The sequence below is a fragment of the Durio zibethinus genome, chromosome 6 (assembly GCF_047325235.1).
Source record: "Durio zibethinus cultivar Kanyao isolate XHJ-2024 chromosome 6, ASM4732523v1, whole genome shotgun sequence".
Taxonomy (NCBI): domain Eukaryota; kingdom Viridiplantae; phylum Streptophyta; class Magnoliopsida; order Malvales; family Malvaceae; genus Durio; species Durio zibethinus.
Window position 1 is genome coordinate 28,325,630 of NC_143167.1, and position 27,274 is coordinate 28,352,903.

At 36.8% G+C, this 27,274-nt stretch overlaps 1 protein-coding gene and 2 pseudogenes across 4 annotated transcripts; 2 read left to right on the forward strand and 1 right to left on the reverse strand.

Annotated features, from left to right (window-relative positions):
- Positions 1-853: 853 nt before the first annotated feature.
- On the forward strand, positions 854-3,620 carry LOC111284728 (putative clathrin assembly protein At4g32285 pseudogene; annotated as a pseudogene). Its single transcript, XR_016342989.1, has 2 exons — positions 854-1,071; positions 1,409-3,620. The product of XR_016342989.1 is annotated as a putative clathrin assembly protein At4g32285 pseudogene (transcript).
- Positions 3,621-4,292: 672 nt separating this feature from the next.
- Positions 4,293-5,187, forward strand: LOC111284729 (actin-related protein 6 pseudogene; annotated as a pseudogene).
- Positions 5,188-7,642: 2,455 nt separating this feature from the next.
- Positions 7,643-26,921, reverse strand: LOC111284727 (uncharacterized). 3 transcript variants are annotated; one of them, XR_016342988.1, is made up of 21 exons: positions 25,703-26,921; positions 24,525-24,999; positions 19,007-19,094; positions 18,713-18,894; positions 18,438-18,574; positions 17,222-17,288; positions 15,798-15,966; positions 15,594-15,708; positions 14,732-14,807; positions 14,449-14,631; positions 13,691-13,851; positions 13,242-13,347; positions 12,463-12,667; positions 12,087-12,373; positions 11,836-11,957; positions 10,531-10,667; positions 10,308-10,452; positions 10,076-10,168; positions 8,792-8,865; positions 8,441-8,494; positions 7,643-8,364 (listed from the first exon to the last, which is right to left on the reverse strand). XR_016342988.1 is itself a non-coding variant. In XM_022873610.2 (20 exons), the coding sequence occupies exons 1-20, from the start codon at positions 26,710-26,712 to the stop codon at positions 8,064-8,066; spliced, it is 4,050 nt and encodes a 1,349-aa protein (XP_022729345.2). In that variant the 5' UTR covers positions 26,713-26,921; the 3' UTR covers positions 7,643-8,063. The 3 variants fall into 3 exon arrangements, 1 of the variants encoding a protein (XP_022729345.2); XR_016342987.1 differs by having other exon boundaries at positions 10,531-10,684; XM_022873610.2 differs by lacking the exon at positions 10,531-10,667.
- Positions 26,922-27,274: the final 353 nt, after the last annotated feature.

Below are 27,274 nucleotides of genomic sequence, written 5' to 3' on the forward strand. Positions count from 1 at the left end.
AGAATAAAAAGAGTTAAAAGATGAAAATTTTATTAATTTAATAATTAAAATTTATAATCACTTTTTTATTTTATAATTTAATCATTAAATTAATAAAATTTCCTTTCTTATTGATTTCTATCCTTTTTACCAAATATAGCTTAAAAAAAAAACATTTCTACTTGATAATTTAAAATAGATATAACAAAAAAAAGTCTCCTAAAAAATTCTTAATCCTCAATTATGTTGTCCACAAAACAAATAATCACCTAATTATATTAAAAAAATCTTTTTATAGTGAAACTTTTTGATTTTATAAATAAATTAAATTATTACTGCATGCCTCATATTAAAAAATTTTTACTATATAAAATATATTATTTTATTAATCCTATTTATAAAATTTAAAAATTTTAGATGATGCAATAATATCCTTTATATTAATATCAAATCCACAAAAAGAAAAAGAATGTATCATATATATTATTCTATTAATCCTATATAAAAGTTAAAAAATTTTAGATGAAACCATAATTTCTTTTATCAAATTCATAATAAATAAAAGTAAACAAATGGTCAATTCAATTATAAAATTTTAAAAATCAATTTAATATATATAAAAATCGAATCAACCAATTAATAATTAAAAATTAATGTAAATCGAACCGACTTAAGTTGGTCAATTTAGAACCCCATTTCAGTTAAAAAAAGAGAGTAAAATTTTGGAAAATTGGTTTTTAATTCATACGGAGATTGGCAATAACAAAGGAAAGCCTTATCAAAGTTTATCCGACGTCGTATTATAGACTTAGTGTAAGCATCTTCCGTCTTTCACGCGCTTTTGCAAATCTTTGCCCGCTTCTTCTCTCTCTTTGCTTTTTACTATAACACAGCGATAGAAATGGAGACAATCACGAAACTTTAGATTCTTCACTCTCACAATTCTTCTTACGCTAAACAGGAGAAAAAAGGAAGCATAGTCACTGTTAAGTCTCTTGGATATTGTTTCCACCGGCCATACGGACTCATCTCCGCCGTCAAAAAAAGTCAAAGATTTCCTCTTTGTCCACGATCAAAGAAAGTCCTCAAAAGGTAAGCACAGATAAACCCCATTTTTTTTCATTTTCCTTTCTTTCGAGATCAATATCCTCTATCAGAAAAAAGAACCCATTTTTAGTTTTTGGTGAAGTTTCGATTTTGGAGGATAAAAGTTTGATAGTGCTATTACTATATATTCTTTTACAGGAAAAAAAAAATGAAAAACTGAACTTTTCAACAATAAGAAGTTTATAATTTGCTATCAGAAAGAACCCAGTTTCAGTTTTTTTTGCTGTTTTGGAGCATAAAGATTTGATCTTTATATATATATATATATATTATATTATATATTATATATAACACAAATTTTCAACATTAAAACGGAAAGCAGAGTCTTTCATAAATGGCGCCAAGCACGATCCGTAAAGCGATTGGGGCAGTGAAGGATCAAACGAGTATAAGCATAGCCAAAGTGGCAGGAAACATAGCGCCGCAACTGGAAGTTTTGGTGGTGAAAGCCACGAGTCATGATGAAGATCCATCTGATGAGAAGTATTTTAGGGAGATCATGAGCCATTCATCTTATTCTAGAGAATATGTTGGTGCTTGTGTTGCTACGGTGTCGAAAAGGTTGAGTAAGACCCATGATTGGGTTGTAGCACTTAAATCTTTGCTGCTTGTTCATAGGCTTTTGGTTGATGGGAACCCTTGTTTTGAAGAGGAGATTGTGTATGCGACTAGGAGAGGGATGAGGGTTTTGAATATGTCGGATTTTAGGGATGAGGCACATTCCAATTCGTGGGATCATGCCGGTTTTGTTAGGTTTTATGCTATGTATCTTGACGAGAAGGTGGAATTTTCGGTGTTTGAGAAGAAGAGGAGAGATGGGGAGGGGAAGTTTGAGGAGAGAGATGAGAGGAATAGGCACGAATATGGAGAGTTTAGAGATGATTATGATCGTGGAATGGGTAGGATATCAGGGTCTTATGATGATTTGAATGATTCTGTCCGGAGAGAGCAGAGGAAAGAGGGCACACCGATGAGGGAAATGAGGCCAGAGAGAGTTTTAGGGAGGCTGAATCAGTTGTTGAGGATTCTTGATAGAGTTTTGGGTTGTAGGCCAGCTGGTATGGCGAAAAGTAGCAGGTTGGTACTTGTTGCACTTTATCAGATTTTGAAGGAGAGTTTCGGGCTTTATGTAGAGATATGCGAAGCCTTGGGGATTTTGTTGGATCGGTTTACTGAGATGGAGTATCCAGATTGTGTTAAGGGTTTTGATGCTTATGTTAGTGCAGCAAAGATGATTGATGAGCTTGTGGGGTTGTATGGTTGGTGTAAGGACATGGGAATTGCTAGGTCATCTGAGTACCCAGACGTACAGAGAATTACCGATAAGGTTTTGGGAACTCTAGAAGGATTTTTGAAGGCAATGGCCAACAGGCCAAAGAGTCCAGAGAGAATTAGGGAAGAGAAACCACCAGTTAAGGAGGAGATAGAAGCAAATATGAATGAGATAAAAGCTCTTCCTGCACCAGAGATTTATACCCCACCTCTTCCTCCACCTGAACCTGCACAATGTAAGACACAGCCACAACATGTGACAGAGGATCTGGTGAATCTAAAGGATGATTCGGTTTCAGCTGACGAGCAAGGGAACATATTGGCTTTGGCTTTATTCTCTGGACCACCCACGTCAAATGCTAATGGTTCGTGGGAAGCATTTCCTTCAAATGGAGAGCCAGAGGTGACTTCTGCGTGGCAAACACCAGCTGCTGAGACTGGTAAAGCAGATTGGGAATTGGCATTGGTTGAGTCAGCTAGTAATTTATCAAAGCAGAAAGCTGCATTGGCAGGTGGTTTTGATCCGTTGCTATTGAATGGAATGTATGATCAGGGGGCAGTGAGGCAGCATGTGAGCACTAATCAGCTAAGTGGTGGGAGTGCAAGTAGTGTTGTATTGCCTGGCCCGGGCAAGACTGCTACTCAAGTTCTAGCTTTGCCTGCCCCAGATGGGACAGTACAACCAGTGGGTCAGCAGGACCCTTTTGCTGCATCCCTTGCAGTGCCACCTCCTTCATATGTGCAGATAGCAGACATGGAGCGGAAGCAGCAGTTGCTTGTACAGGAACAGCAGCTATGGCATCAATATGGAAGGGATGGAATGCATGGTCAAGCAAGTCTGGCCAAGATCAGTGCTAGTTCTGGCTACTATGCCCCTTTTGCACAACCAGTGATGATGCCTTACGGGATGCCACAAGTCAATGGCATGGGGCAGCCTGGAGGGTACTATTATCCGCCTTACTGATTCACTTGTTTATCAATCGTTTGTTCTTCCCATGCACATTATTGCTATCGCATCAAGCTTCTGCGCCAACATATTTGGAAGATATTTTTCCATCTTTCAGTTCTCCTGCTTTCATTTTATTTACATGTACTTACAGTTACTTGCATCAGAGGGTGCAATGAACATTAAAGATTTGATAAACCTTACAGTATAAGTATATGATGGATAGTTGCCATTATGCAATGGGAAGTTTATGCGGCCTTCTTTCAGTGGCCTACATTGTTATTCAGATGTGCTAAAAGATTGCTCTTTATAACAATTGCTTGTTGATTTTTGCTGGTTGAGGAGAAGACAACCTTATGTAAACATCTCTTTAAACCAAGCAGTTAGTTTTGAACTAGTCAGATACCTCTTACTAGCGTGAAATTTTTAAAGAATGGCCAGCTCCATCTGCATTGCCTGAGCTGACCAAGATCTTGACTGGTTCTACTCTTCTTTATCTTTCCGAGTCTGACTGCTTCCTATTTGTTTTGCTCGCACTTTGTTGATCCTTGCAACAAGCTTTAATTAATTATTGGGGAGTTTTAATTGCCGCCCAAAAGCGGCTGATGCGGACCAACTGGCACAAGAGTATGGGGAAAAATTTTACTTTGGAGGATGAAGTTCCGTTTGCAGTTGCACCAACCAAAATTTGATGTCGCCCTCTCCAATTCCTATAGTTTCTTCTCACTTTGAGAAAAACACAAACTACAAATTCGACGGCAACTTCTAACTTTCATTGTGCACTAAGAAAAATTATGTTAGAATTACAATCAACAGTTTATGTTGGTTTTGGGAAATTTTCTATAGACAGTGTTAAAAATGATAAACTAATAATTGATTTAAAACCAACATTTAAAATTTAAAATAATTATAAATATTACAAAACCCATGGAGGAATAAGCATCACCTTTACCAGCTAGGGTTTTCATTCAATTAAATTTTATTACTATTTTTTTAATGGAATCGAGTTTACCAGCTAGGGTGTTGAAGTTGAAGGCTTCAAGCCCAGAATGTCATTAAACCACTGCTGAATCCCTAGAAGCAAAAATCTCCGTATCACAGTCCACTTTCCAGGAATCACTCTCTTATTTCCGCACAATGTCAAATGTCGTCGTACTCGACAGTGGCGGAGGCCTGATTAAAGCGGGCCGAGGTGGCGAACGCGACCCTGCCTTCGTAATCCCAAACTGCCTCTACCGCCCTCTTAACTCCAAAAAGTTCATCCACCCCATCACCACTCTCGCCTTCACAACCGAAGACCTAAGCTCCGCGGCCATCCGCCGCCCCATCGACCGCGGCTGCCTAATCAACCCCGACCGACAACGCGACATCTGGTCCCACCTCTTCACCTCTCTCCTCCATGTCACCCCTTCTTTTTCCTTCCTCCTCTTAACCGAACCCCCTCTTTTCCCTCCCTTCCATCCAACGCTCTACCGACGAACTCGTCTTCGAAGACTTCCGCAGTCAGCCGCCATCCGTTCAGGCTCGTTTCGGAGGCGCAGTGTAGTTTGATGGTGGATTGTGGGTTCTCGTTTACGCATGCGGTGCCTGTATTCCAGAACCGTACGGTGAATTATGGGGTAAAGAGGATTGATTTAGGTGGGAAAGTTCTGGCTAATTATCTGAAGGAATTGGTTTCCTATAGGGCGGTTAATGTAATGGATGAGAGTTCTACAATGGATGATGTTAAAGAAAAGCTTTGCTTTGTTTCTCTTGATGTTGAAAGAGATCACCAGATTTCCCAGTAAATACCCCCAAAAAAGTTGTTTTTATTTTTGCCTAAAATATGTTTTTATTTTTTATTACGTCAGGCCAAAACTCTAATATAAGTGAAGAGAAAAGAGAAGATTTAATTTGAAATCAAATTTTTATATTCTCTTAAACGTTTTTAATCTGATGGTTAAAAGCTCAGGACTAAAATATGTTTTTTATACTTATAATTTGTTTTTTTTTTCAAAAATATTACTAGTCCTATATGTCTTTTCTATTGAAATGCTCTTTTTTTTTGTTTTTTTGTAATATTCATGTTCTATTTTCTTTGTATTTCTTGAAAACCAAGTTATTATTATTGCTTGCAATGTGTGGTATAAACACTGGAAAGCAGCAAGCAATTTGTTCTGCAATTTTGAAATGTTGCACGAAGCATGGAAAAGACAATATTTTTAGATGTACTTATGTCTTCCCTGATGGTGTCACTCACACAAAGGGTTATGTTAAAGACCCGGAAGCAGCACAGTGGCATCTTACCTTGACGGATGGAGCCTCTCCTTAACGAGCTATGGAAACAAAGAGAGAGGCAGATCAGTTAGAAGCTGTGGACAAGACTGGGGAGAGGAAGAGAGTGGATTTAACTAAAAATGTAGTGTTCGTTTTTCTTGTTAAGTGGCTGATTTTGCCTGCCCATCAATGATATTCAAAGTATTGCCTTGGCTGCCTTGTACAGGAGTTTGACTTATCAAATGAATGGTTTCTTGTTCCGGAGATGATCTTCCAACCTGCGGATTTGAGTGTGTATCATTTTTTTTTTTTTTGCTAAAAGTGAGGTACACCTTTAGAGTTGTCCGGTTCATATGGGAATCAAGGTAGAAGATATTCAAGTAGTTATTTGTAGTTTGGAAGCAGTGAGTTTTGGAATTTGTAACTCTTATTAGTATTTTACTAATTTGTTAAAGCTTGGGATAGAGAAGAAATCATTTGAGAAAATGATTTGTTGTGTTAATGACTAATGATGTAAGAATTGGGCACATTGTTTCATTTTTTACTTGTACTTAAATAAAGATAAAGTGCCGACTTAAACCCCCTCTATCCACAGGAATGAATGAGGCTGGTCTAGCAGAATGCATTGTTCGGGCTGTCAATGCCTGCCATCCTTATGTTCATCCGGTACTTTATCAAAAGTGGTTTTCTATTCTTCAAGTACAATCTTAAAAGTATCTGTTTTTTCAAATTTAATCTGCTTATGCCACTTACAAGTGTTTAAATGTTGTGCTTGGACAGCATAATATTATTGACTGGTGGCAGCACATTGTTTCCTCGATTTGCTGAAAGACTGCAAGCTTGATCTCATCTCCATTATTAGACTGTATTAATGCCAATTTAAAGAGACACCACTTTGATTTAGTCATAATTTTATGCTAAAATTCAGACAAAAAGGATCTCCGCCCACCTGTCCCAGATGACTATCAAGTGAAGATAACAACTCAAGAAGAGTAAACCCTCACATTCAATAAAGTGCTAATATGTTTATCTCTTTGAAAAACTATTTCTTTCCATTTAGTAAAATCTTTGGGATACTTGTCGGTCCGATCCTAGGTGTGTGGCGAGCGGGTTCACTTTTGGCAACCAGTCCTGAATTTGAATCAATGTGTGTCACCAAGGCTGAGTATGAGGAGCTTGGATCTGCTCGGTATCGGAGGAGATTCTTTCACTGAGTGCTCAAGATCTTGAAGGTACGTTATCCCTACCGGATATCAATGCATCTGTATCTCTGGCATTTAGGTTTTTGGTATTTGGTGAATTTTGAAGGCATTTAATTTTGAAAACTTGTCAGTTTCATTGTTCAAGAGTTTTTTGATGCAACTGTACATGAGGGGAGATGTCACTGGACATCAACTGCTCTTATTATGCATGAACTTCACTTCTATGGTGAACAGCATTCTTTCAGCAAAACAAAAAAGGTTTGGCCACTTACACGTGTACTCAGAAGCCTTCCATTATTCTGGATACAGAAACTAGCTGAGAAATTTGTACCCCAATTTTGTGATGTTTTCTAGAAGCTAAATATGAGAAGGAAATGACATGTTTGATATGGCTGCACCCAGAAGTTGATCATTTGTTTCTTCAATTGTTGGATACTACTCATTATTCATGTACCAAAAGCGCCCATTTTTAGCTTGGTGTGTCGATGATGTAGCTTTATGATTAATGAAGACATACATAAGAGCCAACTCTCAAAACATATCTCCTACAGTCTTGCTTTGTGTTTGGAAACAATCATGATTATTCATGAAAGAGTTAAATATATAACGTATGCTATATGCATTTCTCTTCGCTTATTAAATATGTCTTGAATTCTTACTACATTTACTAAAATTTTGAGATTCAGATTGCTCCATCCCCGAAATTTCCACTCTTTGCAGAAAATATTTCTTACGTACTAGATTGCTTTCTACTGGAGAGAAAGGCACCTAGGCATAGAAAATGGAATCGAAATTTCATACAGATAAGGGATTCTAATCAATTAGACTGGTCAGCATTGGAGATTATCTTTGTGAAATTACCACATTGGGCAACTATCAATGAAGAATATTGACTCGACCAATGTCTTGTATAGCAATAAATTTCTTTCGAGGGAGCAGACACTGCGCTACTCACTCCTGAACACCAAATTCTGTGGGTTTAAGGTTTTAACAGCATCCAAAATTTTACACAACATATTGGATGTTTCCGTTAACATTTTCTACAACAGCCATCTTCGCGTAAATCAGCAATGATACCGTTCAAAAACAAATTGTTCCTACTCCGTAATGTTGCTCGAGTACTTGATCCTTGAGCCGGACTAGAATACAAGGAAAAATCTTGCCATTTACTCGGGCATATTAGGCTGAGATGGGATGGGACCCATTCTGCTAGCCCTCAGTTGTTACGTTCTTCCAACAAAATATACCATTAATTCACTGTAGATCATAGAATGTGGTGGAACAACACTGCTCTTGTCCAATCAATCTGTAAATGGTTGTGAGTCCATGCATAGGTGCACCAATTTCCTTTGGTACTCCCCAAAATATTCACCAACTGCAATAACATCTTCATTAGCTGGGTTTAAACCAGGCAAGTCAACCGGTGTATCATTGATTGATGACCCCGATTCATCATCTGAACCAACTAAATTAGTGCTGATTTCTGCATGAATTTCACGGCAAGCCAGTATGAACATGGCAGCTGTGTCTGGTTGCTGCGCCTCACGGAGGGCTGCCAATGCCTCCTGGATTGCCCCAGCCGCAACAAATAAAATAAGAGCCCTGCATTGAACCATGTTAAGCTTTAGAATGAACGGATACCAAGTATTAGAAGAACAATAACAAAAAATTCTTGTACCTCCAAATGTTGTGTTCAGCATGAAGGACATGCTCTGCCCACCTTTGTAAAACCCTGCAATAAGAACAACGTAAAATGAAGGTATCCCAACCTTGGTTAAAGGCAGAGTCTCGCCTTAAGTATCTTGAAGAATAAATCAAATTGATTGCTTTGCAACATGAGATCAAAATTTCATCGGCTTACAGTAAACATGGCAGATGAGCATGTTACATAGACAAAAAGCATATCATTAAGCCGTCACATGGGCAAACTTCAGCATATCCCAGGAATTAAAATGGAGTAAGGCTAATGCTAGGAATTTAAAAGCTAGAAAAATATAAAATGTTTTTCGGGAAACAAAAAATCAGAAACCTTGCATAATCAGATCCCTTTAAATGTGCTGCGGCTAAAGTAGCAGCATCAGTCCAGCATCCAGCATCTTGTAACTGCATAAGAGTTAATTTAACCATAAGTCAAAAGACACAACAAGAATTAAGCATAATATGTAGCCGCTCTATGCAATGTAGAGAAATCATATCATTCTCTTTCCAACTCAAGTACCCGGTTCCATGAAACAGGCTCTAAATTATAACATATCCAACTTAAATAGCCAGTGCCATGCAACAGGCCAAATTATCAAGAACAACCATCATAACTAAAGGAAGCTTCTATCAACCAGTTATTATCATTCAATAATTTGCTTCTGTTTTACATGTAACTTATCTATACAATTGTGCAACTCATTTGTGGAATACATAGAACAGAAGATCCAACGTGTTATCATAAGTTTATTAGCTCATATTTATTCAGATCTTTCTCCAACTGAACTGTGTTTAATTTGCATTGTGGAGGCTTTTCTGCAGTTATATACAGTAAAATGCCATCCAATTTTGAAACCAAATTCCCATAACTGACATTATCAAAAACTTCTTCAAAATGACGGATAAGGGAAGCTGAATCAAGAATAAAGGAGGTAAACAAGTAACTGTGAGCCACAATGTTTAAAAGTTGCACTGCTATCATGGGGGTGTACGCAAGCCAAACTCTTGCTCAGGGTCGGTCAACTAAATATTACCAAGCTCAAACAGAAACAGAGCTCATCTTGAGCTCAAGAATGGATATCTGAACTTGGATTAGATAAATTTGTCAAGCTCAAGATCTTCCCAGATCACCCTAACTTCAAAATGATAGAAGAAGATTTTATATTTGATTTGTACGAAAAGATATTAATATTGACGCTCAAAAAGGTTGATTTCAAAATGAAAAACATGCCCTTGTTGAGCTTGTTACGAAGTGCTTATCAAGCTTGCTAGTGAAGATAAATGAGCCAAGCTCACATATATTTGAACTCTTAACCATTTGTTAAAAAAGCTTGAATTTGTCTACATGTTTTATTTAGCCTAAAAACCCAACATAAATGAGCTCTAGTCAAGCTCATCACCCTAACCACGACAAGCTTAAAATGTAGAGATAGATAGCTGAATGAATACATGCATATATGCACAAATCAGAGATAAGTAAAGATTAAAATACAATAAAAAGAATCCTAAAGATTCTGTTACATGCAAAACAAGAAAAGAAACAAGCATTGGGTTGGATTTCCATGATTCAAGAAAACTGAAAAAAATGGATTTGTTTCGACAAACAGAACCAAACCTGTGAACAAGCTTCTTGATACCTTCCAACAGCACAGAGAAGATGAGTGCCAGATAGAGACCGGTCAGTTCTGACCATGTTAGCAGCAACAACCTAGATGATCATGCAGAAGTAAACAGCACCCAAAATATATGAGGACGGTTTGAAAGAATGACAAAATAGACATGCAAGACAGTAAAACCCAGAAAATCACGTGTTAATCTAGAAAAAAGAATTCAAAGTTAACCCTCACCTTAACTGCCAGCTCAAGAAGAGATCTTGACACTGCAGAAGAAAGAGCAACTGCACGTAGAGCATTTGGATAGAAGTAAGGGCTATCTGGAGAAGTAGAAAGCAATAAATTGACAGCACCTTCCAAGTTCCCAACTGAGATAAGCCTGCTCATAGCAAATACAAAGTATAATTAACAGTGTGGCAGCCACACAATAACACAGACTAGGCCTAGCAAATGTTACTCTTCAATGAAGCATTAAGCTTATGATTCAACTGCTTCCTCCCTCCCTGTCCTTGGGTCCTTGTCCTTGGGTCCTTGTCCAAATCTACCCCCAGAGAAAAAGATGCGACAGCCACAGGCTTTCGGTACTACTACTCCCTTGATTTTAGGAATTACTAAAGTAAGAAGAGTGCAACAATGTCATCATGAATGCAATGACTTGCACACAATCACTTTAAAACAAATGAGAAAGTTACCACAGTACATACTGAGTGCACTTAAACTCTTATATACTTCAACTTAAAACAAATTGACCACCTAATTAAATTGAGAAAGTTACCACAGTGCACAAACTGTTCTAATCTCTGCTAGGATAGAGGTCTTAGACTGCCAATTCTGGCGCTGCAGTTTCAGTAGCAGTTCCTAAAACAACAAAACTTAGGCCATACCAAGCTAAAAGCTAAAACTAGAGCAGTAGTGCTTAAGTCAAGTAAAATTTTCCCACTCTCTGATGCTTATAGTGTTTAGAATCTTCGAACTACAGAGCCATAATTAGAAATCAAAATAGTGTGCACTATGGGAAGCATTGGAGGAAAGATTGGACAGCTTGTTTTGCAGGTTAATTAGGCTGACTTAAACCTGGTCTATTAAACTAACACAGTTCTATTTTGCAAGAAATTAAGAAGAAAATATTATAACTGCTGAAAAAGAAGACAACAGTTAAATAGAGAATAATAGGAGATCAAGACCAGAAACGATAGGCAACCTTGCTTCCACAAATTTTGTAAACTCTCAAGGGTGTAACACATATCTAAAAGAGTTACAAACATCTAATGTATTCATAGCATAGAAAGTATTATTGAAAAAAATTAAAAAATAAAAATGTCTATGTCAATTATTGCTTATGAGAAAATAAGGCTCGATTTTGTTGTTGCTTTGCTATTTTCTTTTTGCTCTTTGCTTCACATTTTTCAAAAGTTGTTAAAAAGCAAAAAAAAAAAAAAAAAGTAAAAAACAATATAATATTAAATTTAAATGAACAAATATCTGAAATGCAACACATTCTAACATAATTATTCCATATAAAAGTAAATTCACACATTTTATTATTCAGAAAATTTTTTATCAAAAATAATAAATTGTTTTTGTATCCAAAAACAATTTTTTGCTGTTCTCTTCTGGAAGCAAAATAAGTAGCAAAAGTAACAAGGTTCTAGATTGACATAACTAAATTCAGAGCTTCAACATCTACAAAGACACTGCAGCAACTTTATAATCTTCAACTGTTAACAATAGAAATAAAATAACATAAAGATAATGAACTCACTCGTGTACATGGTTCTGAATTGCCTCTTCTCCCTCCAATTTCTCATGCCAAGGGATACGCTCATTAGCACATTGCCATAAGTCTTCTTGCTCAAAAGCCATTAATCTAAGCTGACCTCGACTCTGCTAACCAGAAATATATCTTGCCATCAGAAGTTTTAAAATCACAAGATATACAAGGTCAAACTAAATGGTACTACTCACCCTTTAAACTATTTGAATATAGAACAGTTAAAACCACTAAAGACTTACCAATGCCTCCCTCCACGCATTTTCTGATGTTGATTTCCCCTTTGACGTAATTCTACTAAGTAGAGATGTGTCATCAAGATCAGAATTTGGCACTGCAATAGGTGCTTTCTGTGGAGACTTATTTACTAATTTATTCATCAAGTGGTTAATAGCACGAGGCAACTGCAACCAGAAAAGTGCTTCTGAGACCTCACCAAATGTAGCAGCCGCAAAGGCAAACCTTGCAGCACAACCCTTATTGACTACGGTAGCATACAATCTAGCCCTTTCATCATCTAATATGCAGCCTTGAGCAATGAAGCGACGGAAAAGGATAAGGAAAACTAATCAAACGTTTAAATAGAAGAACTACAAAACTAAACACATTAAAACCTACCTTCCTTCCGGTAAGGTTCTAATACTTTTAGGAGCAATTCTGGCACTACAGAATCGCCAACAGGTGGTAATTCAATCATGTAACTACGAAGATCCCCTGAAGATGAAGCAGTTCCTGGAATGAAATGGGGCCTCTTATCTATAGTTATACTGGAAGTATTAAACCAAGTGGGTTTCACACCCAATTGTAAGATCATCCGCAGTGCCTGTAATAAAAGAAATAACATGAAAATAGGGTCAGTCATTTATAATTCTTCGAATGGTCATTTAACCTTTGGGACAGTAAGCAGAGCAAAGCCAGTAGCCCATTTCAATAGCCATCCCTCAACCTATTCGGTATTGTGGGGCCAACTCCAATGTGTCTCTGTTAACCATTTTGTTTATGGCTTCTTTTTTAATTTAATATTTAAGGTAAAAATTCTCCTACAGTCCATCTACTTTTAAGAAACATGCAATGTGGTCCCCTTATACTCTTAACTTTTAGCAGTTTAATCCTTGTACTCTTCAAATTTTCCGCAATCAAGACTTGTTAGAAATCACAGAACTAACCCATTGCACATTTCATCAATTTATACAGACTGATGGAGCAATTTTTACCAATATTCAGAAGGCAGCTAGTGTTTTAATGTTGTACGTGTCTCTGCTAAATACAAATGATCTAACATACCATCATCTGTTCAAAGAACCTTTGGTAGTTGGCAGCTTGTAAATGTAAAATCTAAAAATTACTATTAATATTCGGTTACTAAACCAAAAATGAAAAGGCAGAATAATTGTTACCAGTGCATGGGGTGTAGGAAGTAATACAGGACAACATAAAGGCATCGGCCGAAATCTCTCTTTTATATTTCTTGGCAGTGGCCCAGGGCCCATTTTTTTGTCATTTCTGCATGAACACGAGTGAGGTTATTAAAGTACAAAGTACATCATCTTCACATGAATCATATCCTAACTAGCATAGCATTATCTATGTCATTTCAAAACTGACCACTGATTGTTTTCATCACCAACCTAACCTGTCCCTGTCTCCTTGCTAGCTACTCCAACCCTATTACACCTTTCATTCTAATAAAGCAACCAAAAAGTTCCATCTACAGCTCCAACCAAATTTTATAAAAAAAATTTACACTAATTTAACTATTGAATATATAGGTCCTCCGTGCATCCTGTCATATAGAGACCAACAACAAAGAAGAGTTTGAGAATCGAGAACAATTTGTGGCACACACATGTTAACTTCAACAAGACGGAAGCTACTATCAGCTCCTGCAATGCACAAAACCAGTGGATCATTCTTGTCAGTCCGCAAATTCAACCAATCCAATTCCAATACTAGGGTTCCAGGAAATTGAGGTTGTAAAAGAGAATTGGCTAACGGGTCTGGTGAATCCTGCAAATCCCAAATATTAAAAATTAAGCTCAAATGTAGAAATATCCTTCAAAAGGTCTACTGGGCCCAAAAGGAACCGTTTAAGTTGAAAAAGTCAAACTTCTAAATTTTACAGATCATGTACCATGCAAAGTCCCCATCAAAAAGATATCTAGCAACAAAAATCATCTAGGGCATAATTCTAAATGTAAATTTAGAAAGTATGCAACGCTTAGCAAGTAGGCAAGGTCTAAATCAGAAAAACGTCTAGCAACAAAAACCACAAAATGAGGCTTCCAATCCTCTAGTGCATAATTTTTTAAATATAAATTTAGATAGGGTGCAAAGCTTAGTGACCAGTTTTTAATTTTATCTTCCAATTTATGAAGGCCGAGGCCAAAGAAAGTTCACAAATAAAACATACAATGAATATAGAAAAAAATGGTAGTCACTTCTCAGTTCTTATAGGAAAACAGAATTCAATTTCTTATAGCTAAGAAAACAGACCAGCTACCGTAAACCCCACAATATGTATCAACCGTTAAGTATAGCAAGATAATTGCAGAAGATAGATACACAGAAGGGAAGAACAATTGGCAAATGCATTTTCACACTTACAAGATCAAACACAGAAAATGTATTGTCATAAAATAGTACAGCAATACGCCCTCGACTACGGTCTCCAGCAACAACAGGTGAGAATTTTATTCTTCGGATTCCTTCTCTATGAGTGTTGAATGAGGAAGAATGGCCAGTAGTGATATCCCACCACCTTATGTTACCCGACCTATCCCCCATGACCTGAGAAATTAATGATGGTCAATGACTACAGAAATCTTCAAAGAAACAAGATAGTAATAAACTAATAATTGGATACAATAATTTAAAATATGATACATACAACATGAGGCAAGCGATAGGCCATGGCTGTAATCAATCCATCAGATGAAACAAATGAAGAAGAAGGCCATTTTGGTCTGGAAGACAAACAATGGATCCTTATTAGTGCAAGAACAAAGGGAGAGGGAATGTGATTATATCTTATGAAAAATGCAGAATAGAGCAAAAAGAATACAAATAATATGTGATCAGAAATAAATCATAATGTTTTAGGATCAAAACTTTAATATTTTCTGTAGAAAACAAAGAACAATAGAAGGCAAACTTAACAGAAAAAATCTATTGCAGAAGTAGCAAACTGACAACATAGAGTCCTTTTTTTCCCATAAGTTCTTTTAAACAAACTTGATGAAAAGGTATCATTCTCATTCAACATGATATTGGATCTTTGCTTCCATGTTATGGACATTAGGGAAAATCACATATGACATGGTTACTTGTCAACATGTTTAGGTTCCAAGACAACATCTTTCAGAACCCGACTTGCCCTTGCAACAGTAGCAACAAGGATGCTTGTGTTTGATGCATGTTGGAGTGTGAAATCAACAGCCATGCAAAGACAAGTTTGTCAAAGCTCCAATACAGCTATTGGGGTCCCATTATCTAAAGATTATCACTTCACAGCTCAAGTAAGTTGTCTCAAACAGATACCAATGTCCCCAATAGCTAACACATTCAAACTGAATGCTAAATCCTCAAGCCTGCTCCAGGGACTCAAATTCATGGAGTACAGATGTAGAGACAAACAGCATCATGAACGGCCAACATGCACGTTAGAATAGAGAAGAATATACATCTTAGAATAGCATGTCGGTGCAACCTGATTCAATAAAATTGTACTTAGCACGTAAGACATATTATACCTAAAATCTCGGATCCTCCGACCGTGAACCTCAAAGACTCCAAGTGCACCATTTACTAAAGCAAATGCAAAACTCTCTGATGTCTCATCTTGTGAGTCATCTGAGTTCCCTGCCTCTGCATATAGAAGTTGCAGTTATAATTAGATAACTATTTGCGCCAGACAGAGGTCTACATAATAAGTGATGGAAAGTAAAGACTCCCACTAGAATCTGATGAAGATGCCGTTGTGGATGACACAGTCTCTTCTGGTGCCACAGCTGTATTATTTTTAGGGGATAATGAAGATTGCCTAGAGGGACCATTTTGAACTGGTCGGGGAACTGTTGGAAGAGTCCATTCCATTACTGTGAATGGAAGAGCTAATGATCTAAGCTACATGGAAGTATAGAGAATAATAATTATCTAAATTAAAAAAATTAGACACTGTTAACCAAGAAGAAATTTAGCAGGGATGTCATGTTCATTTATACAAGTTTGATAAGAAAAGTCCCAATAAACACAAAATCAGTCAGAAGAAACAAGCACTGAATTTACCTATTGGCAATATATTATTACAAGGAAAGTGAAATATGTAGATACAAAATAATTCAGCCCAATTCCAAACAATATCTAAACATTCTAATACTCATTTATAGCACTTGATTTTCTCGTGAACAGAAAGAAAAATAATGTTTTACTTTCTCAAAATGAAGACACTTGTATACACAAATGAAACAAACTTCCTTTCGTAAGATCAAGCAATGTACTCTGTCCAAATTCCACTAGTTGAGAGATCTAAAATGAGCAAAAAGATGTGAACCTTCTTCCTTTGAGGCTAAGATAAAAATCATAAATGACACTACTATGACATATATCTCCAGGTTCTTTTTTATCTCATGATATCCAGCATATCTCTAAAGCAAAGGATGTTTATAATAAAGTGCTGGTCACTGAAAGGACTCAATAAGCATCACCAATGGCGATTTTATGTTAAGAATTAAGATGTTGAAAAGGTTTTGAAATTTGAAAATCACTCTCTCACTTACACATTTGGTTACCACCTCCTTCAATGTGACTACATCCTTTAATGTTTATAAATGATGTCAGAAGGGAAAGAGCCAGAAAAAATAAATCAGAGTGAAAATACACATACAGAAGGAATAAAATAAATATCCAAAATTCATAAAACTTAAGTCACTAAAAAAAATAGCCCATCGAAGTATCATAGGCATCAGCCATAAAACCCTAATATAAATACAAAATTCCAAATATATTCCTAGTTAAAAATAAACACTAAATAAAACCTTAATGTGATTCACCCTCAATGTCTACAAGAACCATAACAATCCTTCCATCTTCACTCTTGCTACTTTATTTCTGTGCAACAGCACCAATACTGGTCATTTGAGAAGCCTAGTGAAATAATAAATGGACAAAATAGGATAAGGCTGGTGAAAATCAAATGACAAAATGTGTAACCCTTTACTATACTAAAGTATCAGAAAGCCAGTCATCAAGTCAAAATATCTCCATACAGAAGGGTATATAGTGAAATGAACAAGCTAGCTTGTCGCAAACACAAAATAAAAATGTCAAATTATCAAAAATACCAATGCCAGAATGAGAAAGACTTAAGTATCAAACATACCATAATTGGACTTTTTGTCATTGCCCAAACCTCGACAGGCGCATCACGAAATAAAATCAGAAGATACCTGAAAAGGTTAAAAAATGACAAGATATTACCACATATTCATGAAGTCAGAGGCAGAGCAGGTTCCACAAAGAAGGGAGCAGAACTTGAAAAAATCAGCACCACAAGTCAGCCACATTGGTCTAAAGTCTGAACATATAAAGGATTATAATTATCACATCATTGACAACTTTAAGAAATCTCAAACCTGTTTTGAGAAAAGCTTTTACACTTAGATTGCTTCATAAACCATTAAATTGGCTAATTCATTTGGTAATAGCATTCAACATTTGTCTTCTCAGTAAATGTTTTCCATTTTTAAAAGGTTCTTTCCTGACGCAAATTATTTTATTTTATCCTAGTGGATATTTCACATGAGCTCAATTTGCTGTTGGATATTTTCCAACCAAATATGCCACTTCCCAAGATCTGTCCACTTTCTCCATCTATGAATGAAAATTGCATTTTCCCAAAACCAGGATTGTTACATATTTTATTACAAGAAATGAGTGATCTGGCAACCAGCAGGGAGAGACCTTGTCTACACACATACTTTCTAAGGTACCTTGGCTAGACCGCCCACCCAAACCAAGCGACTACATTCTTTATCATAAAAGTTTGATGTTATGGAGTATATGCTAAAATTTTATATTCTTGGCCTTCATGACCAAACCTTTTGTACAACTGCAATTTCATTTGCCTTCCACATCTTGCTGAATTCCCCAACTCTATCATGCATTACAAGACCCAAGTTATGATCACACATAAGAGAACAAATTCACAAGTCTAGAGTTTCTAACCGAAATATATTTACACCATAGCAGCTAATGTTGGCTGCTTTGACTATTTCTAAGACGAGAATAAATATTAAACAACAATCATATTCACATTGCAATGCATAACAGAAACATGAAATATGGGGAGTTCATTATCCATATTATAACCTCTCTTCTTTTTTCTTTTTCCCTTTTTTTTTTTTGTAATTTATGTTTACACATGTAAGTTAAGAGTGGCACACTTCTTATACATCATCCATTTTTTATATATGTGGAGACAAAAGGAAAGTTGTCACACTGAAGGAGCAATTTGGCATTAAGGAAAGTATTAATAGAGGATACTGCTAAATTGATGCACAGAGAAATCAACATGAGAAAATAGGAGTAAAGGAAACCTTCCGGATGAAGAAGCCCTTAAAGCTCTTATAGGTGCACGTTCTGGCTTTTGTAAGGCCCGAAAAGTTCTATTAAGCCCACTTCTTAGACAAGTAACAACAAGTCTGTTAATGTAGCCTCCAGTTTTCTCACTCACCTGAGTCCATATAAGTACTTTTAAGTACTATTAAACTGTCACATAAAGCAATTATAAAAGGAAAGGAGGGCCTAAAGAGAAAGAAGGAATGATGCTATCAATGATGCGCAAGACAAATATGATTCAAAGATATACTACCTGAGTGTAAGAAAATGAAACCAGTCTTGAATTACCAAGCCATCGTAAGCCCCTCACTGTACTAGTATGAACTGAAAAACTTGCTGCAACAGCATTGGCAGAGACATCGATGACATCAATTGTCCCACTTTGAGTACCCAAGGCAACTAATGGAACAGCTATTGCAGGATTATTTCCTCCACCTTCGCATAGTATAATGTGATTAACCAACTTGTAAAAGCTAACATTGAGGATAATTTCAGAAGTTTAACAAAAATGGAAATTCAGGAGATAGAATAAGGAGGTGGAACTAACGAGCCAAAGTAGCTGTTAAAGAAGGGGATGGCACTGCCAGCATGGTCACTGTCGAAGAAAGAAGCTGAAGCTGTCCAACTAAGCTAATCTGCAATAATGATTTGGCACATTAGTACACATGAATAACCCAAAGAATTTGTAGGGAGGCAAAAAGGAAGTAGTTCACCAATAATAATTATTTTTCATTCCATTCTCAATAACAACTAACAAGGAGAAAATCATAAGCTTCTATCTGAGCACCTAACCCGTTCTCGATAAAGAAGAGAAACTCAAGGAATATTATACTACAAAAACATGATGCAGTTATGCCAACAAAGTTTCACCAGCCAGAGCAATCCATGATTACATTTCAGAACATGTAAATATCTGGAAAGCAATAAACTTGCCAGTCAAATACCACCACCTCTTCCATTTCCCACAGATTTCAGTATATGTCTTTGTGGGAAAACACTTATTTACAGCTGGTTGTAATCTTGTAATCTATATATTTATATTTGTATCCCTAGAATTAAGTATTTGTATTCCTAGAATTAAGGACAAAAATTAGGATAGACAATCCCTCAATTATAGGATTAGTTTTTTAGGAAGATTTAGTTTCCTAGTTTAACCCCTAGTTAGTTGTACATAAACCTAAGGTTCTTGTATAATTCTTAATGAGCAGTTGTTCAATATACATTCAGTTTCCACACTGATTTTTTTCTTAGTTTTTCCACATGGTATTAGAGCTTTAGGCTCTTCTTGGGAAGCAAAATTTTTCAGCCTTCATTGCTGACTTCTATTTTAGGCTTTCATTGCCGAATCCTATTTAAGCCTTTATTGCCGAACCCTTTCAAAGAAAGATATCACTACCACCCAATTTGAGGAAATGTCAACTGGGAAAATCACTAGAGTACTACAGATGTATCGGAAACAAGGAGAGTTCGACAGGGAAGAGATTGAAAAGCTGAGAAATTTATTGAAAATCCTTGAAAAGCCTACTGTTGTATGTTTTTTGGTGAATTTTAGGGCCAGAGTTCGGGGAAGATGATTGGACTTGCTAAGGAGAAGGATGGACTATACTATCTTGAGACATCAAATAACACAAGTAACATCATGAATAGTTTACCTTTGTCATTTCTTTCTGAAAAATCTTCCAATAAAAACAAAATCTGGCTTTATCATTTTCGTCTTGACATCCTTCTTTCTGAACTTTGAGAAACACGTTTCCTTCTTTGTTCAAAGGATTAAATGTCGAAGATTTTCATTGTGATGTTTGCGAACTTGCAAAGCATAGACGTGTGTCTTTTCCAATTAGTAACAAAAGAAGTTCTACTCCCTTTTACTTGATTCATCGTGACATTTGGGATCCTCTACAATTCCTAATATTTTTGATGTAAGATGATTTGTTTCATTCATAGATGATTGTACCAGGGTCTCTTGGGTTTTTTTACTTAAATCCAAATCAGATGTGAATAGTATGTTTTTAAGCGTCCAAAACATGATCCAAAATCAATTTGGAGTGAGAATCAAGAGATTTAGGTCTGATAATGCAAAAGACTACTTCAACCAGAGTTTATCCACCTATTTCCAAAAAGAAGGGATTATCCATGAGTCATCTTGTGTTAATACTCCACAGCAGAATGGAGTGACAGAGAGGAAAAACAGCCATTTACTAGCCACAACCCGAGCCTTTCTTTTTCAAGCAAATGTACCTAAATCTTACTGGGGGGAAGCTGTTTTCACTGCTACATACATTATAAATAGGTTACCTTCAAGGGTTTTGGGATTTAAAACTCCTATGGAACTACTCTCACAATTTTATCCCAACCTCAATACCACAAACAATCTCACACCTAGGATATTTGGTTGTACATCATTTGTTCATGTTCACAGTCATAACAGGGGAAAGTTGGATCCAACAACGATTAAGTGTATTTTTGTGGGGTATTCCTCCACTCAAAAAGGATATAAGTGCTATCATCCTCCTACCAAAAAATTCTATGTGTCTGCAGATGTCACTTTTAAAGAAAGTAAACCATTTTTTACTCAACCTTATCTTCAAATGAAGACTTCATTCATGGAAGACAAGGATAAAGACTTCTTTTTGCTTGATTTGTCCCCTTCTTCAACATTTACACCCATTAATTCTTCTTAGTCGAAACCTGTTTCTGCTGAGCCTAAGTCAAAGACTGAATTTGAGTCTGAACTCATTCCAAATATAGAAGATGTGACAAAGGATAATATTATTTTTTATTCTATGAAGGAATTACAGGTGTACTCAAGAAAGAAAGTTCTAGATCCTGAACCAATGCCAGTCTAAGAACCTGATCCTAACTCTAGAAATGAGGTAACTACAGTTTTTGACTCTATTTCTCAAAATGAGCATGAATCTCCTAAAACTATAACTAGTGATTATGATCTGCCTATTGCCATTAGGAAAGGAACCAGAGAATGTACTAAGCATCCACTATACCCAATGTCTAATTTTGTGTCATTTGAAAAATTTTCACCATCCCACAAATTTTTTTGTGAGCCTAAACACTATTTCTGTTCCAACTACATTATCCAGTGAGAAATAGAGGGAAGCCATGAAAATAGAAATGGAGGCCTTAGAGAAAAATCAGACATGGGAACTGGTAGAGTTGCCTAAAGGAAAATATCCGGTGGGGTGTAAATGGGTTTTCACTGTAAAATACAAGGCAGATGGTACTGTTGAAAGGTATAAAGCCAGGTTAGTGAATAAGGGTTACACTCAAACCTATGGAGTGGATTATTAGGAAACCTTTGCTCTAGATGCCAAGATGAATACAGTTAGGATTTTGTTATCATTGGCTGCAAACTACAATTGGCAGCTTCAACAATTTGATGTAAAGAATTCTTTTCTACATGGTGATTTGGAAGAAGAAATATATATGAAGGTTCCACCAGGATTTGGAGGTCGTCTAGAAGCAAACAAAGTATGCAGGCTGAAAAAGGCTTTATATGGCCTTTAATAGTCTCCTAGGGCTTGGTTCGGAAGATTTGCTAAAGTGATGCTAGCAATGAGATATAAACAGAGTCAAGGAGATCACACATTGTTTATCAAGCACTCTGATTCAGGGAGAGTCACAGTTCTATTAGTGTATATTGATGATATAATTGTAACTGGAGATGATGGAAAAGAGAGAGAATCTCTAAAACAATGTTTGGCTAGAGAATTGACATAAAAGAGCTAGGAAGATTGAAGTATTTCGTAGGAATTGAAGTAGCTCACTCACGGCATGGTATCTTCATCTCACAACAGAAATATGTGATGGATCTTTTGAAGGAAACTGGGAAGCTCGCATGTAAACCTGCAAATACCCCTATAAATCCTAATCATAAAATTGGAGAGGCTAATGAAGATGCTGCTGTAAATAGAGAGATGTACCAAAGATTAGTGGGAAGACTCATTTATCTCTCACATACTAGACCTGATAGCATATGCTATGAGTGTGGTAAGTCAATTTATGCATAGTCCTAAAGAAGTGCACTTACAAGCTGTCTACCGTATATTGCACTATTTGAAGGCTAATCCTGGGAGAGGTATCTTATTCAAAAGAAATTCAAGGCTACTTTTAGAAGCATATACAGATGCTGATTATGCAGGTTCAGTAACTAATAGAAGATCCACCTCAGGCTACTGCACTTTCTTAGGTTGTAATCTTGTGACTTGGATGAGTAAAAAACAGAATGTGGTGGCAAGATCAAGTGCTGAAGCAGAGTTCAGAGCAATGGCTCAAGGAATTTGTGAACGACTATGGTTAAAGATTATCTTAGAAGACTTGAAGATCAAGTGGGATGGACCAATGAGACTTTACTGTGATAACAAGTCTGCAATAAGCATTGCACACAATCCTGTGCAACATGACAGAACAAAACACATTGAAATAGACCGGCATTTCATAAAGAAGAAACTAGATAGCGGGTTGATTTGTACACCTTATGTATCAACCAAGGGTCAACTTGCAAATGTGTTGACTAAAGGTCTCAGCAGTGCAATATTTCAAGAAATTATTTCCAAGTTGGGAATGGAAAACACATATTCACCAGCTTGAGGGGGAGTGTGGGAAAACACTTATTTATAGCTGGTTGTAATCTTGTAATCTGTATATTTATATTTGTATATCTAAAATTAAGTATTTGTATCCCTATAATTAAGGACAAAAATTAGGATAGACAATCCCTCAATTATAAGATTAGTTTTTTAGGAAGAAATAGTTTCCTAGTTTAACCCCTAGTTAGTTGTATATAAACCTAAGGTTCTTGTATAATTCTTAATGAGCAGTTGTTCAGTATACATTCAGTTTCCACACTGATTTTTTTCTTAGTTTTTCCACAGTCTTCCATCCAGTTCAAATACGTTTGACATTGACAATGCAACTGTGAACTCATGTCATCATTTCCCCAGCTTAACTTTAAACCATGCATAAAAAAGTAGGTATTTATTTTTCTCTCAATTTGACAGATCAATACAAAGATGCAGCAACAAGTGGATATCAGATAAGCAGTTCATTAAGGGCTTATAATAAATTAAATGCTAAACTTGATAACTCTCAGCATCACAGTACCAATTACATAAGGCTGGCCATGCACTTGGTTGGGCAGGAAGAGCGCCATATTTTAACATCATGTTCTTGCCCAATACAAGTCCAACACAACATCTGCCCGATATGGTGAATCCCATCCCAGCCAATTAATTTATGTTATGATCAATTCCTCTTAATGTACTTGCAGTCAATGCCTCTTGACCCATTAATCCAGAACTTCTGAGGAAGGTGGCAAAAATATGTTAAAAATACTAAAAGCTCTTCAGTCCAGCAAGAATCAGTCAAGTCTATGCATGTCAAGTTCATGCCTGAGCTTCCATCAAGCCAGGCCCATCCATGGAGCTATGCATTTCCTTTTGGCATTGAGAAGGCCACTTGATTTCTTGCCACCCCAAGGACAATAAAACAAGGCCTAAGAAGAGTTGAAATTTTTAATATGAATCCTTCAGCTCAATGTGACTTCTAGCTCTACAATTTCCCTAATCCTCCACTTATCAATTGTTAGCTGTTCCTAAATTGTAAATTGCATCATCTCACAGAAGAGATTTTGGTTAACAGAAAGGCAAAAAAGAAAACTAATTTGGAATGTAAGAACTCTATCTTCCTTTATTAGAGCAGTTTTATCACCTTACAATCTACTTTCCTTTTTGTTTTTCCTTTTATTTGCAGCAACACAAATCAAGGTTAAAATGGGACTGAGTCTAAAGATACAAGTATGGTAGGAGAAGGAAACTATAAAATGTGCAATTTTGTATGTGTGTGTGGAGAGAAAGAAAAAGCATGAGTGCAAGGTCATAAATTGGGGGGTAGAGCAAGGAGGCAACTAAAGGGGAAAAGAGAAGTAAAATTTTCAAAGTTTCCCTTTGTTCAATTGATAAAACTACAGTCTTCAGCAAGTACCATGAGACATTCATCAGGGAAAAAGAATACTTTAACATGCCTAATGGAAAGTGAAACATTTTATTGCAAACCTTAAATGTCACATCTGCCAGGCCAGAGGTAGAGTTTGACGGCTGATTTCTGCCAGCATTTATGTTGTCCGGCTGCCTGCTGCCTTCTGCAGTGAGTCCATTGTTAGAAGAAGCTATGGTGTTTGTATTAGTTGAATCTTCAGAGACATCAGCAATTTTTCCAGAATTTATAACATCCTTCTGCATATCTCCAGTCCCTTCAACAGTCGAGATCCAGCTCCATAGTTTGCCATCATCAGAAATGGATACCAAATGTGTCTTAGAAACAAGAAGAGTATCATCACAAAAATCGAAAGGATTATCAAAATCCACATCAGATGCACCATTTGATGAATCAGAACAAAGCTTGCAAATATTTTGTAGCGTTGACTCTGATTGGCTGATAAGGACTGCAAGAACTGAGGGTGAAGGGACAGACAAGGCAATTGATGGCATCAACTCTTCCATTGTGCACATTATATGTATCTGCTCCCCTCTGTAATAATATTGAAATTCAAAATGAGTAAATTCCCTTGGAGGCAGAAAATTTTGTGACTTAAATATCATTAACAACTGACTTTTTTTTTGGGGAAGCATTAACAACAACTCAGTAAAACAAAACATTTACGGATGATTCAAAGATAAAATGTGAAAAAATAATCAGAAGCTTCAGCTTTCTCTGACAACAATGTATATGACCATGGAAAAGAATTCAACAGCTTTAATTGGTTGCTGATATGATTCTAACTCTAATAGATATCAACTAATAAATAGCGACATAAGTTTTCAAAATCAAAGTCCACACTCCAAAATGAGGCAACCAACTCTTTCATTTTCTTCTTTTGGGAACACTCAATGCAAATTCATGTTATTGCACCAATGCATATACAGTTGCCATGTTGATAAAAACCATATCATATTTCATCCTATGAAATAGTAAAATAAAATTCATCAACTAAAATGATTATATGTGCAGGAAGCCAGGAATCTCTCATTTTATCATAAATTAAACGGATATTTCACATTGCCTATTCTCCATCTCATCAAAACCCTTCTCTGCCCTTTTCCTAATTTAGTTAAAATTTTCTGATTCCTTGAATAACCCAAACAAATCTTGTCATAGCTATATAATCTCGTCAAGTATAAGTTTGAATGAGGCCAGATACTGCAGGAATAAGATGAAAATATAAAACGCTTACTCTTTCCTTCGCCAGATGCTCAGCTTCCCATCAAGGTGAGCACAATAAACCAACTCCTGATTCGGATCAGGTAACACATCAAGAAACTTGGCGCACCCGCGAGGCAATGCGGCTGAGAAAAGCGTCGTTTCATACTTCAAATCGAAAACCACCAGCTCCCTAGGAAACATCACGTAAATAACGTGTTTCCAATGCGGCGAAAACGCCAAACGGACCACATATAGTGCGAAAACAGCAGAAGCAGGAGAAGAAGAAGAACTTCCTCCAGCAGCAGCATCTTTTTCTAGCTTAAGCAACTCTGTACAATCAGTTCGAATCTGGAGTTCCTTAAGGGCAATATTGTCTTCTGTTTCTCCCAAAACTTTGATCGAAAGAAGGAATCCTTTAAGTCCGATGATACACAAATGGCGAGAATCGAAAGGATCGCGGCGTATACAGGAGAGATATTCCGGTGAAGCGTCGTATTTGAAGATGCAACGAGAAGAGGAAGTGTTGTAAATAGAAAGATTCGAAGGGCCAGAGAGGGAAGCAAGGAGGAAAGAATCCGACCGGGCCTGCGCCCAGCAAAGGTCCTGGACACCGGATTTCGAAGACGGATCGGGAGGATCAATGGAAAGGATGAGAGAACGGAGGCGGAAGTCGAGGAGTGAGATACGGCCGTGGCGATCGCCGGCGGCGAGTATGAGGTGAGAAGAGGAAGGTTCGGTGGAGAGAAGGTCGCGGCCAAGAGGGAGTGGGGTCCACCGTACAGAAGTGACGAAGGGCGAAAGAGAAGAGGAGGAAATGGAGGGAGAAGAACCGGAGAGAGAAACGGAAGGAGGAGGGAGAGGGATGGTGGCGACGAGCTGGAAGGAACGGGAGTCGATTACGGAAACGGAGGAGCCGGAGGCGAAGGCGAGGAGGCCAGAAGGGCTTAGATCGGCGGATCCGAAGTTGTTGCGGCCGGGTGGGCCTGGAAGCATGGAATCCCATGAGTCGTTGGGTAACGGTCGATGGATCGGGATCGACATTTTTGGAAATTGAAAGAGAAATTAGAAAATTCCGGGTTTTTTTCTTTTTGTCCTAAAGGCGGTTGAATTTCTTTCAAGGAGAAATTGCACCTTGTCTCGTTAGTCGGGAACTCCGGCGCGTGGAGAGAAATCTGGGGGCTTGCTCCGAGAAATCCTTTCTGTCTTCGGTGAAAATTGAAGGAGATTGTTTGTACTAGATTTTCCCCAATACGTTTTTTTTTCACGTTCTGTCATACTATTGAGCGAGACGTGAACGTGGGTGCCATTTTTTTACTTCATCACTCTTGCCATGCTTAAAATACGAAGGTAACTCAAAATGTTGAATTAGGATGGAAGAGATTATACACTAAAACCTATGATAATAATTTATTTTACGACAACTTATTTTGGTTTACAACATGTTGAGTTTGAAATTCAATTTAATGGATTTTTATAGTCAAAATTAAAATTTTAATAGTTTTGAACTGTGAATCTCAATATTTATAATTTTTTTATTATTATATTATGATTTTTTATGCATGCATAATATATTTCTTCAAAAATCAGATTATCTGTTCAAATT

What these genes read in the sequence shown, in the direction of transcription:
- LOC111284727 (XM_022873610.2), bottom strand. Translation starts at nt 26,712, where the DNA reads ATGTCGATCCCGATCCATCGACCGTTACCCAACGACTCATGGGATTCC. An exon ending in AGCATCTGGCGAAGGAAAGA is followed by an intron (nt 25,000 to 25,702) that starts GTAAGCGTTTTA and finishes ATATTATTACAG; the next exon opens with AGGGGAGCAGATACATATAA. An exon ending in AGGGCTTCTTCATCCGGAAG is followed by an intron (nt 17,289 to 18,437) that starts GTTTCCTTTACT and finishes TAACCTTTTCAG; the next exon opens with GTATCTTCTGATTTTATTTC.